At 46.9% G+C, this 12,044-nt stretch overlaps 1 protein-coding gene across 1 annotated transcript in view; it reads left to right on the forward strand.

Annotated features, from left to right (window-relative positions):
• RCOR1 (REST corepressor 1) overlaps window positions 1–12,044 on the forward strand; it is a 745,358-nt gene that overhangs the window by 172,557 nt on the left and 560,757 nt on the right. Inside the window, exon 6 of the mRNA XM_086937837.1 lies at window positions 8,917–9,035. Within this exon, the coding sequence (XP_086793963.1) occupies window positions 8,917–9,035 (119 nt within the window). The remainder of the gene's footprint in view (window positions 1–8,916; window positions 9,036–12,044) is intronic.

Genomic DNA, 12,044 nt, shown 5'->3' on the forward strand with positions numbered 1-12,044 from the left:
TGATACTCCTGATCAGATAAGTCTATTTCTTGCAAACTCTGCCAGATTTCTAAAAACCCTTTGTGTTTGTCTGTTGTTTCCTTCCCTAATTAGGGTGTGCCATTGTCGCTCCCACCCACCTCCTGAGTTCTATGGGGCGTGGTTCACTTTTTATACAAGTGAGAAGTGTTTAGTTTTTTCGCTCACATTTGCGTGCCTGATTAGAACTACAAGTCACGGCCAGCAGAGCAATTGCTATTCACATTGCAGCTCTGCTTTTCCGCTGTACACTTCGGGGATAACTTCCGACGCCCTATTATAGGTAGCGATTTATTACGGGTAGCCATTTCCTGGCTTCTCTCACGGTCAGACTTAACACTTTAAGTCTCCACTTGACAATCTGTTGCTTCACCACACGTACAACAGATCGCGCTGGACTCTATTTTTTAGCGCTAGTTGAGGCCCACCACTCCGGCTTGCGGCACAACTATTTCTCTACTTCCCAAGCATCTCGGCAACGGCCTTTGATAAGTATGCCAGCACGTATCACGCCACTGAAAAGCATCAATAATAATGCTTAATGACCAATACTCATTGATTTCATGTTATTTGTTTGTTTACTTGTCTGTTTGTCTTACTTTTTGGTCCACAGACTTCTAGGTTCCTCAAAAGAGAGGTAAATCCCCAACTTATTAGTTTGTTCTTTTTATTTGCACCTTTTTACACATAGTGCTATTTTTAACTTTCACTGCCTTTAGCAGGGTGAGCCTTAGCGCGCCCACTCCTGTTAAGGTAACACTCGCTTACTGGTCCTGAAGAAAGCCCTGTAAAGTCACACATACCATGGGCAGAAACATGTTGACCTCTCTGTAATAGGGAGACACCAGTATAATTTATTTGGCTAGTTCTCCTTTCACATAGTTAGCTTTTATTATGTCAAGTTGACCAGCTAATAAATTATTTTTTGGTACAACTCTTGGCATTTTTAAACCTCACTTTTTTCACATCTCTCCTTCACAAAACCTGCTCCGCAGTCTCCTGGCGTCGCAGCACACCGGGGAGGTATTCGATCTCTCCCGGTGGACCCGATGATGAAGCATGTCACCACTAGGGTGAGTGACGGTTTCCTGAAAAAACTTTTGGACCACTTCCACCTGGCCTCTTATCCTACGTGCTAAAACGCTTCTCTGAGGGACACTCTTCCTTTGTTTATCTGATAATTGACTGGGGTCTAAGAGTGCCCTATAACCCTATCTCTCCCTTTGTTGACCAGTATGCACAGAGGCACCTTGTGTGCCCCAGGCATGTCTCATTCCTTTCAGGCCTATCCTACCTAATACACAAAATCCTGTCTGGGGTGGTGCTAGCACCTCTCAAGGCAGGAAACCCTTTGTCCAGGCCTCCCTCACTGGAAGGACTCCCAGCAGCAGGAGGTCAGACTTGTGTCTGGTGACCTCATCCATTTTGTGATGCTGAGGCTCGAGTTTAACTTTAACCGGGATTCACAGTTAGGTACATGTCGTGCCCCTCTAGAAGGGTGGAATGCTACCCCCGTCGCCAGAATTGGCGAGTGGGTAGTATTCCAATTCGTATGACACCTTACTCAACATGTTTTGATAATGCTATACCAAAATTGGCAATAACCGTGAGGTTTATAATGCACTTAAGAGTATATGGTATAGCGTTATCATGGAAACCGCTAAAGGACTTGGTTCTGAAAGCTGCAGAAAGGCTCAGCTCATGCTAGAGCACCATCTCACCTAATTCCAAGCACTCTGCCTCCAGGATTGTTAAGGCATGCCATAGGAGTGACCTATAGGAGGATATGTGTCCATTTTAGGTTTAGATATAGGTATACTATATCTAAAGCAAAGGGTGATTACACCACCTTGCCCCAGCTGATTGATCAGCCAGTTGTCAGATTTGGATGGCCAGCCAGGGGTGGCATAATACATGCTGCAGCCCCTGGTAGGCCTTGGGTTCACTTATGCCCTGGGTACCTATGGTACACTGTACAAGGACTTACAATAGTGACCCAATACCAATTGGTAAATGCACCTAAGGTACATGGATGTCAATTTAGAGAGAACTAGGCTGTGGGTCTGATTAGCAGGCCCACAGCCAGGGAAGTCGTAAACCAGTGAAGCAAAAAGCAAAAATCTGGGGTGACCATAGGATTGCAGATCCTACTCTCCTACAACGGCCAACTCCATCCTCAACAATCCAGGACCCGTGGTGTAGGAACGGTGCAGAATCCTGAGTTGGACCAAACAAAGTCTCATTGGGACCGCCACTACTCTATGGGATGACACCGCCTCCCTCCAATCTTCCTCATCCAGAACTAATCCATCCGCCACCCACTGTTCCCTAAGCTGCAACAGGGGATCCTCAGTATGGTTACGGAGTTTTCTGTAGGTCAACTATATTGCTTTGATAGGCAAATAACCATCCAACAGTGGGTCCTCCAGCGGGGAGGCCACCGGAGATGTCTCGCCACTGGGGATAACGGCACGTATAGCATGACTAACCTGAAGTTATCTAAACCGTTCAGTATCATGCAGCTGGTACTTGACCTGCAACTCATCAAATGTCAACACCCTATCCTTACCCCACACATCTCGCACCTGTGTAATTCCAATCAAATCCCAACGGTCAAACCCTTTCGTTTTCCACAGATTACCCAACATCTCCGAGCTACACAAAGGCGTAGCCAGTGTTTTTCGCCCCGCCCATTTAAGGGCCCTGTTAGCCTCATGCCATACCCTTGTCGATGTAGGACCCACCAAAGGGAAGCGACCACTCTTCGCATACACCACTTTAGTATACTCTTCCCTGGGCACTTGGCCACGGTCCATCGCAAAGGCCGGGTCTACCGGCGAGCCTTCAATTGCATGATTAATAGGAGCGAACTGGGACGCCCAATAGTATTTCCTGATATTAGGCAGACCTATACCCCCGTCATACCAGGGCAACATCAATTTTGACAATGCGATACAGTCTCTTCTCCCACAGAAGGCTGCGTTGCAAAGATTCAATCTCGTTATAATACGACGGAGGCACCGGGTCGAAGGAATTCTGCAGAGCATACAAAAAGCGCGGGAGGGCCAGCATCTTAAAAAAGACTGCGCGGCCCAACAAGGAGAGTGGTAATGCTTTTCACCTTGCGACATCACCTCGCAGTCTGGCCAATGGGGGTAATAAATTCAAACTAAAGCGTACCTTGGGGTCCTTCGATATCTGGATCCCCAAATAACAAAAACTGACCAATTCCAGCTTCACCGGGCAATTCACTGGCACTCTGGGTGGTTCACCACTTAACACAAAGAGGACCGACTTCACCCAATTAATAGCGAAGCCCGAGTGCCTCCCGAAAACTGCAACAATATCCATAAAAACCAACAGGGAACTGTGAGGGGAGGTCAAATACTACAGGATGTCATCAGCATACAGCAAATTCTTATCTTCCCATTCCGACGTCCAATGCAGTCATCTAATCGAATGGTCCCATCGTACCCAGGCCGCGAGCGGCTCCAGGGCAAGGGCGAACAAGAGTGGTGAGAGAGGGGAACCCTGACGAGTGCCCCTCCCAAGTAAAAAGTCACGGGACCTAAGATTGTTTATTTGTTTACGACCACACAAGACAGGGGGGCTGAGTAGAGCAGGCGAACCCAACCAATACATTTGGGGCCAAACCCCAACTTCTCCAGGACCGCAAAGAGGTATGGCCACTCCGCTCGATCAAAAGCCATAGTGGCATCCAGGGACAACAACACCGCCAGTTCATGGATGCGGGACGCACCCGCAACCACTCCGTGGAGCCGACGGAGATTAAGGGCAGTGTTCCGACCCAGCATAAAACCGGACTGGTCCGGATGCACCAGCGTTGTGATAACCTTCACTAGACGGGCGGCAAGCAGTTTGACTAACACTTTAGGTTCTACATTCAAAAGGGAAATCAGACGATACGACGAACACTCCAGACGCGGCTTACTGTCCTTATAAATGACCACAATGTTCGCAAGGCGTTGATCATAAGGCAACTCGCCACGGTCTCTACTTTCAAGATGCATATCTTTCAGGTGCGGGGCCAAGCGGTTGGCATGAAGCTTAAACAATTCAATGGGGAGACCGTTCGGGCCAGAAGCCCTGCCGGAGTGAACCCCTCCTAATGGCCATCGCCACGTCATCGTTCGTGAGGGCAGAGTCAAGAAATTCCCTGTGCTCGACAGACCGAACCGGCATCGGAATGTCCTGAATCATATCGGCATTTTCTCCCTCCGTAAAGTCTCCTGCCGAGGTATAGACCTCCTCAAAATATCAGGCAAATTCATCCACAATCAACTGAGGATCTGACGCCGCCGCACCCGCAATACGCAGTTCCGGCACCAACCGAGACCCCCAATCGCTCTTTTCCAACCATGCTATCAACTTCCCGGCCTTGTCGCCATGTTCATATATTCTACTCTGCGTAGTAGCATGTGTCTTTGCTCTGTCACGTGTCGGGGTCCTGTACTCATCCCAGAGCAACCCGAGGCGGTGCCCCGCCCCAGGGTCGCTCCCCGAGGAGACAGCAGCATTCAAGACCAATAGCTCCGCCTCCACCCTATCTATTTCCGCCCTGCTCTTCTTCTGCCCAGATACTAGGGAAAGAACCTCCCCCCCCCCCCCCCCCCCCCCCTCTTGCAACAGTTTTATACGCTTCCCACAGGGAGCACTTCGACGTAACCGACCCTTCATTCTCCTGAAAATAACAATCTGTGACACATACAAGTTCCTTCCTGACAGCAGGTTCCTTCAGACGCCACGCATTAATCGGTGCACCCCTACACACATCACCCTGTCCCATCCGCAGTCGAAGCCAAATCGGCGAATGATCAGACACTCCCCGTGCAAAATGAGTCACCTCCTGAATAAAGGCCACCTGGGACGCTGGTAATAAAACAGTCTTTCCTAGAAAGAGAGTGGTGCGCTGCAGAGGCGTGTGTATCCATCCACCAAACCCGACGCGGAGATAAAATCCGCCAGCCATCTACGGGAAGGCAAAAGCACACGGGAGGGTGCCTGTCTAGTTTACCATCCAGTACTGCTTTGAAGTCTCCGCCCAGCCCCATTGTACCGATGGGCAGAGTCAGAAACACCCGGCCCAAATCACGGAAAGTATCCACCTGTAACTCTGGAGGGAAATAGACAGAAACGTGACAGTTCTACCCTCACAAAGCCCTGATATTCCAACATATCGGCCTCTGTTGTCAGACCACGTCGACTGGATAGTGAGAGGAAAGGAGTTTTTCACCAAGATCCCCACTCCTCTAGAGCCAGAAGTAAAGCCAGCATGAGCCACTAATTTGTATCCCCCTCTGTGAAGCGCCATACAACGTTTTCCCATGAGATGTGTTTCCTGCAGCAACGCCTCGTCGGGCGAGTGCCTTCTAATCAGCTGACTCACCATGGTACGTTTGATCTTATCGCCCAAGCCATTCACGTCCCAGCTGAGGACGGAAATCCCCAAACTCAACCTAGCGGAAGCCATTCATATCTCTGAAAAAGAACAGGATATCCATAGGCACCCATGGCAGACTCTGGTCACACAAAACAAACAAATCAACAAACAAAAACCCCCCATTCCCAATCCGACCCAACCCCCCTGCAGGTAGCATACGCACATCCCAAACTCGCAGTGTGCCTGTCACCCCCAACTAACTACAAGTATCTAAAAGTAGAAAAACTGAGGAGGACCTTACAACGGGCCACCCGCCCCCACCACCCCAAACCAACCACTGTGCCCCTGCACTGTAAATTACAAAAAGGCCCCAACAAAAATAGTCCAGGGGGGAAGAACAACCCAACCAGCCCCACTACGCCACCAATAATGTTAATTCGACAGACACGACGACCAGTCACTGTTCTTCACTATCTGTCCGGGCCTGAGCCCCGGAGTCCGAACCCTCGATCCTGTGGTTGCTGCGGACTGGCTGGATCGGATTATCGAAAAACAGTCTTCCCGTCATGTTCAATCTGAAGACGAGCCGGAAGCATCGAGTACTTCACATCCCGGTCCCTCAGCCGCCGTTTGATGGACATAAAGCTCTGCTGCTGTTTCTGTACCATCTGGGTGAAGTCCGGGAAGAACAGCAAAGTGTTCTCATAGGCCAGCGGGCCCGAGGATCTTTCCGTTTGCAGGATAGCATCTCGGTCCTGAAAGTTCAGGACCCGGGCAATTATGGGACGAGGAGGCGCCCCCGTCTTCGGACGACCATCGGGAACTCTATGGGCCCTCTCCACTGTAAAAAAGTTACTGAAGCCCTTAGGCTTGAGATGTTGCAGAACGATTTCCTCGACAGAGATCCTGAGTCAACCCCTCCGACCTCTCCGGCACTCCAAGAATGCAGACGTTATTGCGGCGCCCCCGTCCTTCATATTCATTGAGCTTTCGGTCAAATTGAGTCCGGGCCGCCTTAAGCTCTTGCACCTCTTTCTGTAGCTCAGACACATCCTCGATGAGACTCGTCGTCTTAATTTCCAAGTTCTTAACTTTCTCTGTCGTTTTAGTAAGGTCAACCCTTATGAGGCCCACTTCAATCGACCCTGAGACCAGTTTAGTGTCCATCTTACCCAAGGAAGATTGGACCCCGGTGAACGCTGCCATCAAGTCTTTCATAGTAGGATCCTCCACGACTGAATCATCATCCCTACCCCCCGCCGGGGTACTTTTCGCATCAGCTGGGGACCCCCTGGAGATGGCTTACTTGTCCATTTTGTTAGACTGGACCTGACGAGTATTCTTCGTCGATTTTGGTCTGGGGCTTCTCAGAGTCTCCTCTCAACGGTATTGCCACCACCAATCCGGTCCAGACAGCTTCCTCAGAAATGCGACCTCAGATCAGGATAAGTGGACTCAGAACGCCCCAGCCGTGGCTCACCTGCGATAAACCAGGTTCCGACCGGTCACTTCCGGTCCCAGAGGCGATGTTGTCGCACTCCGCTGCGGACAGTGCCAAACTCAGGGTCCCGGTGTCCACGCCCTAGGCCCCAAAGTTTCGGACGACGATAATCTGTCGCTGAAGCACCCAAGCGAACCAGAATTTCACCTAGTGACTCAGGTGCTGGTCCCCCCTCCCGATGGTGGGAACGGGGTTCAGGATAATGTGCCGGATGGCTGGTCAGGATGTGGCGGCCGGCGGAGCAGAGGCTCAAGCGGCCATCTTGGTCGCTGGCGCGGCTCCTCACCTGGCGAGGGTTTCTTTTACGGTTAGTAGGCAGACTAAATATAACGAAGAAAATTAGTGGTGTCCCACAGTACAAATACCAATGTTCAACTCGCAGTCCTAAGTAGGAAGTGTCGTGAACATATCAAAACAAGGGGCAACCTGAATGAAATTGCTCAGGTGCGAGAAAGGCAGAGGTAAGAGGTTCTGGTCTAGCTGGTACCCCAATGTTATTGAAGTCCCACAGTTTGTAACAACTTATATGCAAATTTTGCAAAGTAGATTAAAGAAGCTGTTCTCAAGAGTTTTTGTTAAAAGACTTATCCAAATTTTTTATTTTTATTTCATACAGTTTGGTTTCTAAGTGCATCAAAAACGTAGAGGAATACACATCTCAATACTTTTGACAGTCAATACAAAGTTTGTAAAATATAAAACATAATGCATAAAACAAGAATCAAAAGACCTAATGCGTGCAGCTGACTGGTCCTTGGACTCCACTTTGAAAATGTTTTATTTTAAGCTGGTGCTGTAAGTGGCTCAGTAGTCAGCAAGCTTTGAACTGTATAATTCTAGCCTCTCGTCCGGACATAGAATTAAAATTTGTCTAGCTTTAGTGAAGGTTAATTTTCAATTTTATTAAGTACATGGAGACTAGAATTATCCCACCCAGTGATCAAGATTAGCTACTCACCATGCCCATTTTGAGTAAATCAGTTTATTTTAAATGAATCCGTTATTACAATGGTGCCGACTTTGTGGCTGTGTTCCCTTGTGGCTGTGTTCTCTTCCTGTTGGCTTGAGCTAATTGTTCATTGATTCTATTGTTAACATTACTTTCTGATAATACTAGTTGTTCAGAACGGTCACTTAGAAAGTTCATCTTTTGCAGGGAATGATAGTTTAAAAAGGATGCGTGATCTCACTAAGGCGCGATTCATACGAAGAAAGGGAGTTCTGCAGCGATGATTAACTGCTGAGGCCATGCTGCATTGATTGGATAATGGACTTGTGTTTTTTCCCTTGTGTTTCTGGGAACAGTAGTTTTTATATTGCTCTAAAATGACTGCTCTACATAAATGTGATTAAAGCGCAGGAAGAAAAGCATACTCCTCCCCGCAGTATTCTTAATAGAATTGAAACTTAACTTTACTAAAGTTGAGCACATTTTAACACCTTGGCTGCTAGAGGTTTTCCCCTCCTGTGCTGGAAAATCCCTGGTGCCATTTGTTCATGACGAGCTCAGTTCGTCATAAGCACACGACCAGTGTACTGCATGACGAGCTGGGCTAGTCATGAGCATCGAAGGGGTTAATTCAGATGAGCACCACTGAAGAAAAATAATCTTGCATAGCTTGATGTAGCTATTCTGACTTTTGCTTGCAGGTTGAATTTTACCAGGTTACTTTGGGAGCTCAAAACCTGAAGTGAGTAAATTTAATGGAGAATATACAGGCTTAGTGGATGGGGTCAGCTTAATTTTCTATGATGTTCACCTTTGTTAAAATCTGTCAGTTCTGGGTGCAGAATACACAAGTATATATTTCTTTGATCTGCTAATACATTCTTATCCAGTCGTAGATTGAGATGGTTACATGGTGTGCTGATTTAGGCTGTGAGGTGGTGTAACCCTTAGTTGGTGTAACTACAAAGCATGAAGTATTAAAGAAATGTACAGAAATCTTCCTTTCTCATGATTTTCCTATTTAAAGTATAATTTTCTTTCCCCAAGCTTCCTGACAAATCAATTGCAAGCCTAGTCAAGTTTTACTATTCTTGGAAAAAGACGAGAACTAAAACCAGTGTGATGGATCGCCATGCTCGTAAGCAAAAACGGGAACGTGAGGAAAGGTATGCTTTCTTGTTAATCTGAGATGATTTTAGCACCTGTCTTCTTTTGGACGACTAACCTCTGCAGCGGAGTGTTAGCATGTGCTCACATCTGCGTCAAATGTGGTTTTAAAAGCATGTTTCACTCTTAAATCACCCAGATTACGCCTCCACTCTTAGTTTTAAGAAACCATGGCCTGGTATGTTTCTGAAAAATGTTAGTGTTCATGGCAAATGTAGACAAGGCAGTACCAAGGAGGGACTAACAAGCCTATTAAGTAATCAGAAGCCAGCATTTAATAAAGAACAATGACACAAGCCAATGAAAAATATGGGCGGAGCTTTAAGTCCATATTCCTAATACAACATGTATTGCAGAGCAGCACATGCGCTGCCCTCCCTGGCTTGACCTAAAAAGAGACTTAAAGTATTGTAGACTCAACTACTAGATGGCGGACTAATGCGCAGCATGTGGATCCTGAAAACTCTTCAGGCTTCCAAACTACTTTCAACTGGTAAGTAACCATGGCCCATTTTGTGAGGTTGCCAGATCCGCCCCCACCCCCCCCCCCCTTCCCCCTCCCAGTTCCTTCAACCCATGGCCCACCTCCCACAGCGCCTCCACTGCTGCCTCGCTTTCTTTCCTTCATTGATGAGATTAGTGTGCATTTTCTTTTTCATTAGCCATTTCTTAGCTCCCTCCTTTGCCCTTGTGAGAGCCATTCCCTTATTGGATATTTTTCTCTTCCATCCAATCTGACACCTTGGCCACCATGAACTAGTAGGCTCACACCTTATACATTACTTTGTTTCGCTGTAAACAGGGGAATGCATCTGAATGAATCCTCCCTCAACTTTCCCATAACATCAAGGAGCATGTGCCTTTGTGCTTATAGTGCTGTGTTTTGGAAATATTAAAGACATTTGTCTTTTGCACTTGGTAGAGGCCATGCACCCAGGCACGTAGCAATATAATCTCTCTGCCTCTATAATGCAAGAGTTGCTATCACAGGATGAGCACCTGGTGGCAGAATCCATGCTTGATGATTCCTTTTGAGGATGAACACCTCTCCAGGTGCACAATTGAAGTATGTCCTGGGCAATGAATACAAAGATGCAGATGTTGCTTATTCTTGCTCTCTTAGCTACCTCTTCTGCTATGAACTCTAGGAGATGCACCCTTTCCAACATGTCAGTCATCTCTTTCCATTCATTGGTAATCTTTTTGTCACTGTAATATTTGCTGCCACGGTTCTGACCCCTTCTTTCAGCTTCCTCTGGTCTGTTCTCATCAGTCCCATGTGTAAAGCAACAGCATCAAATTTGGTTTCAAGGGCAGGTCTAAAATTCTCAATGGCTCCTAATATACAGTCAAGCTGGTCCTGTGAGTCATGGCCTGCCCTTGCTTGTTTCCCATGCTCCCTGTCAAGCGCTGAATTCTCCACAGAGGCAGAATGCTGCTAAGTCCCAATACCCTCTTCCCAGAACACACTTCCAAGAATGCAGCTGCTCTAGAAAGGGGGTAGGGACCGAGAAGAGACTGACTGATCCTGGATTCTCTCTTCTTCAATAAAGTCTTCACGGAGTACTCCACTGGTGAGATCAGGAGAATTCCTAATGCATAAATGAAGACAAAACTTAAAACAACTCTCTCAATCTACTCTACACATTCTTTTACTTGAACACCTAGAGCATTGAAGCTAGAACCTGCAAGAGCATTGCCTCTCCTTTATTCATTAAGTATCTTTAGTTTCTGTAATTCTTTTTTTGTCAAGGATACCTAATGCACAAAGGAAACACATCTTCTGGATTAAGTACATCTCATCCTCCCCTTCCCTCAATAGTACGTGACAGCATACACAATTCCTACCTATTAATTAAATTCAAGGTTCTTTGTACAGTAGTGAAAGTATCCCTGACTGCAGTTGATTATTTAATTGCTGATAGTACTTGTTAGTCACTGTTTCTTGCGTTGTTCCTCACTAAACCAACAATATGGTGTAATGCAGAGTCCAGGCTGCTTCAGAAGGGAGTTTGCGCTAAAAGGAAAAAGGGAGGGAATAAAGGAAGGAAAGAACAGGAAGGGACTGAAACGCGAGAGTGGAGTCCGCGCTGAGAACTAGTTTAAGCTCCTGACTGGTGCTGCTGAGCTAAGTTAGATGAGTCTTACTGGAATACTGCAGAAAGGAATATTTGCACTGAAGTTCAATAATATCGCTGCATCATCTTACTGGACTTCGGACTCTGGAATCTTCGTAAATTAGGAATTTGAAACAGACACTAGGTTACAAGGCTCCTAACAGGTGAGCTGACTGGAAGACAAGACGTGACTTCCAAGAATTCTCCTCATTGGAGAATTGTTCTTCTGGAAACTCGGAAACCAAGGGGAGACCTCTCGGGAATGTAGTTTCTGCACAGGTGCCCAAACGGACTCCGGAAACTAAGTGTTGCGCTCCTGCAAATACTAATTCACGGAGCAATTCAAAAGTCAGATTTCACCTCACACAGGCAAATTGAAGTACGCAGATGAAAGCGCATTCTCGCGGCTTGAGATTTCAAGTCCTGCGAGATTTTAAATCTCCACACTAATCTATTTACAATGGTAACTAACGTGGCAGCCATCTTAAGGCTTGTTGTACATACCTAACATTCAATCACAGGTTGTAGCTAGATGGTCTAACAAAGACTCTGCGCCTCTTTCATTTTCTCCTAACAATGGTATTTATTTGCTTCTTGACACTCCCCAGTGGTGTCTGTTGTACCTCTCGACTTAGGGGTCTGCTGTGTCAGAATATCCTTCTTTGTTTTAAGCTTAACCATAGGTAGAGTTGTCAGGGGAGGAGACTGCTCCATTAGCTATTGGGCAAAATGTCTGTGTTAGAATGTAATGTAATAGGCTGTGCTTTTTTGTGTTTTTTGCTGCCCCTCTGCATTGCAGCTATGTCACTGCCATCTGTGCACACATCTGATTTGCACATCGCTCTGCTCTCTCATATGCAACAGTCTGCTCTCATATGCAACAGTCTGTTC

The sequence above is a fragment of the Lissotriton vulgaris genome, chromosome 9 (assembly GCF_964263255.1).
Source record: "Lissotriton vulgaris chromosome 9, aLisVul1.2, whole genome shotgun sequence".
Lineage (NCBI taxonomy): Eukaryota > Metazoa > Chordata > Amphibia > Caudata > Salamandridae > Lissotriton > Lissotriton vulgaris.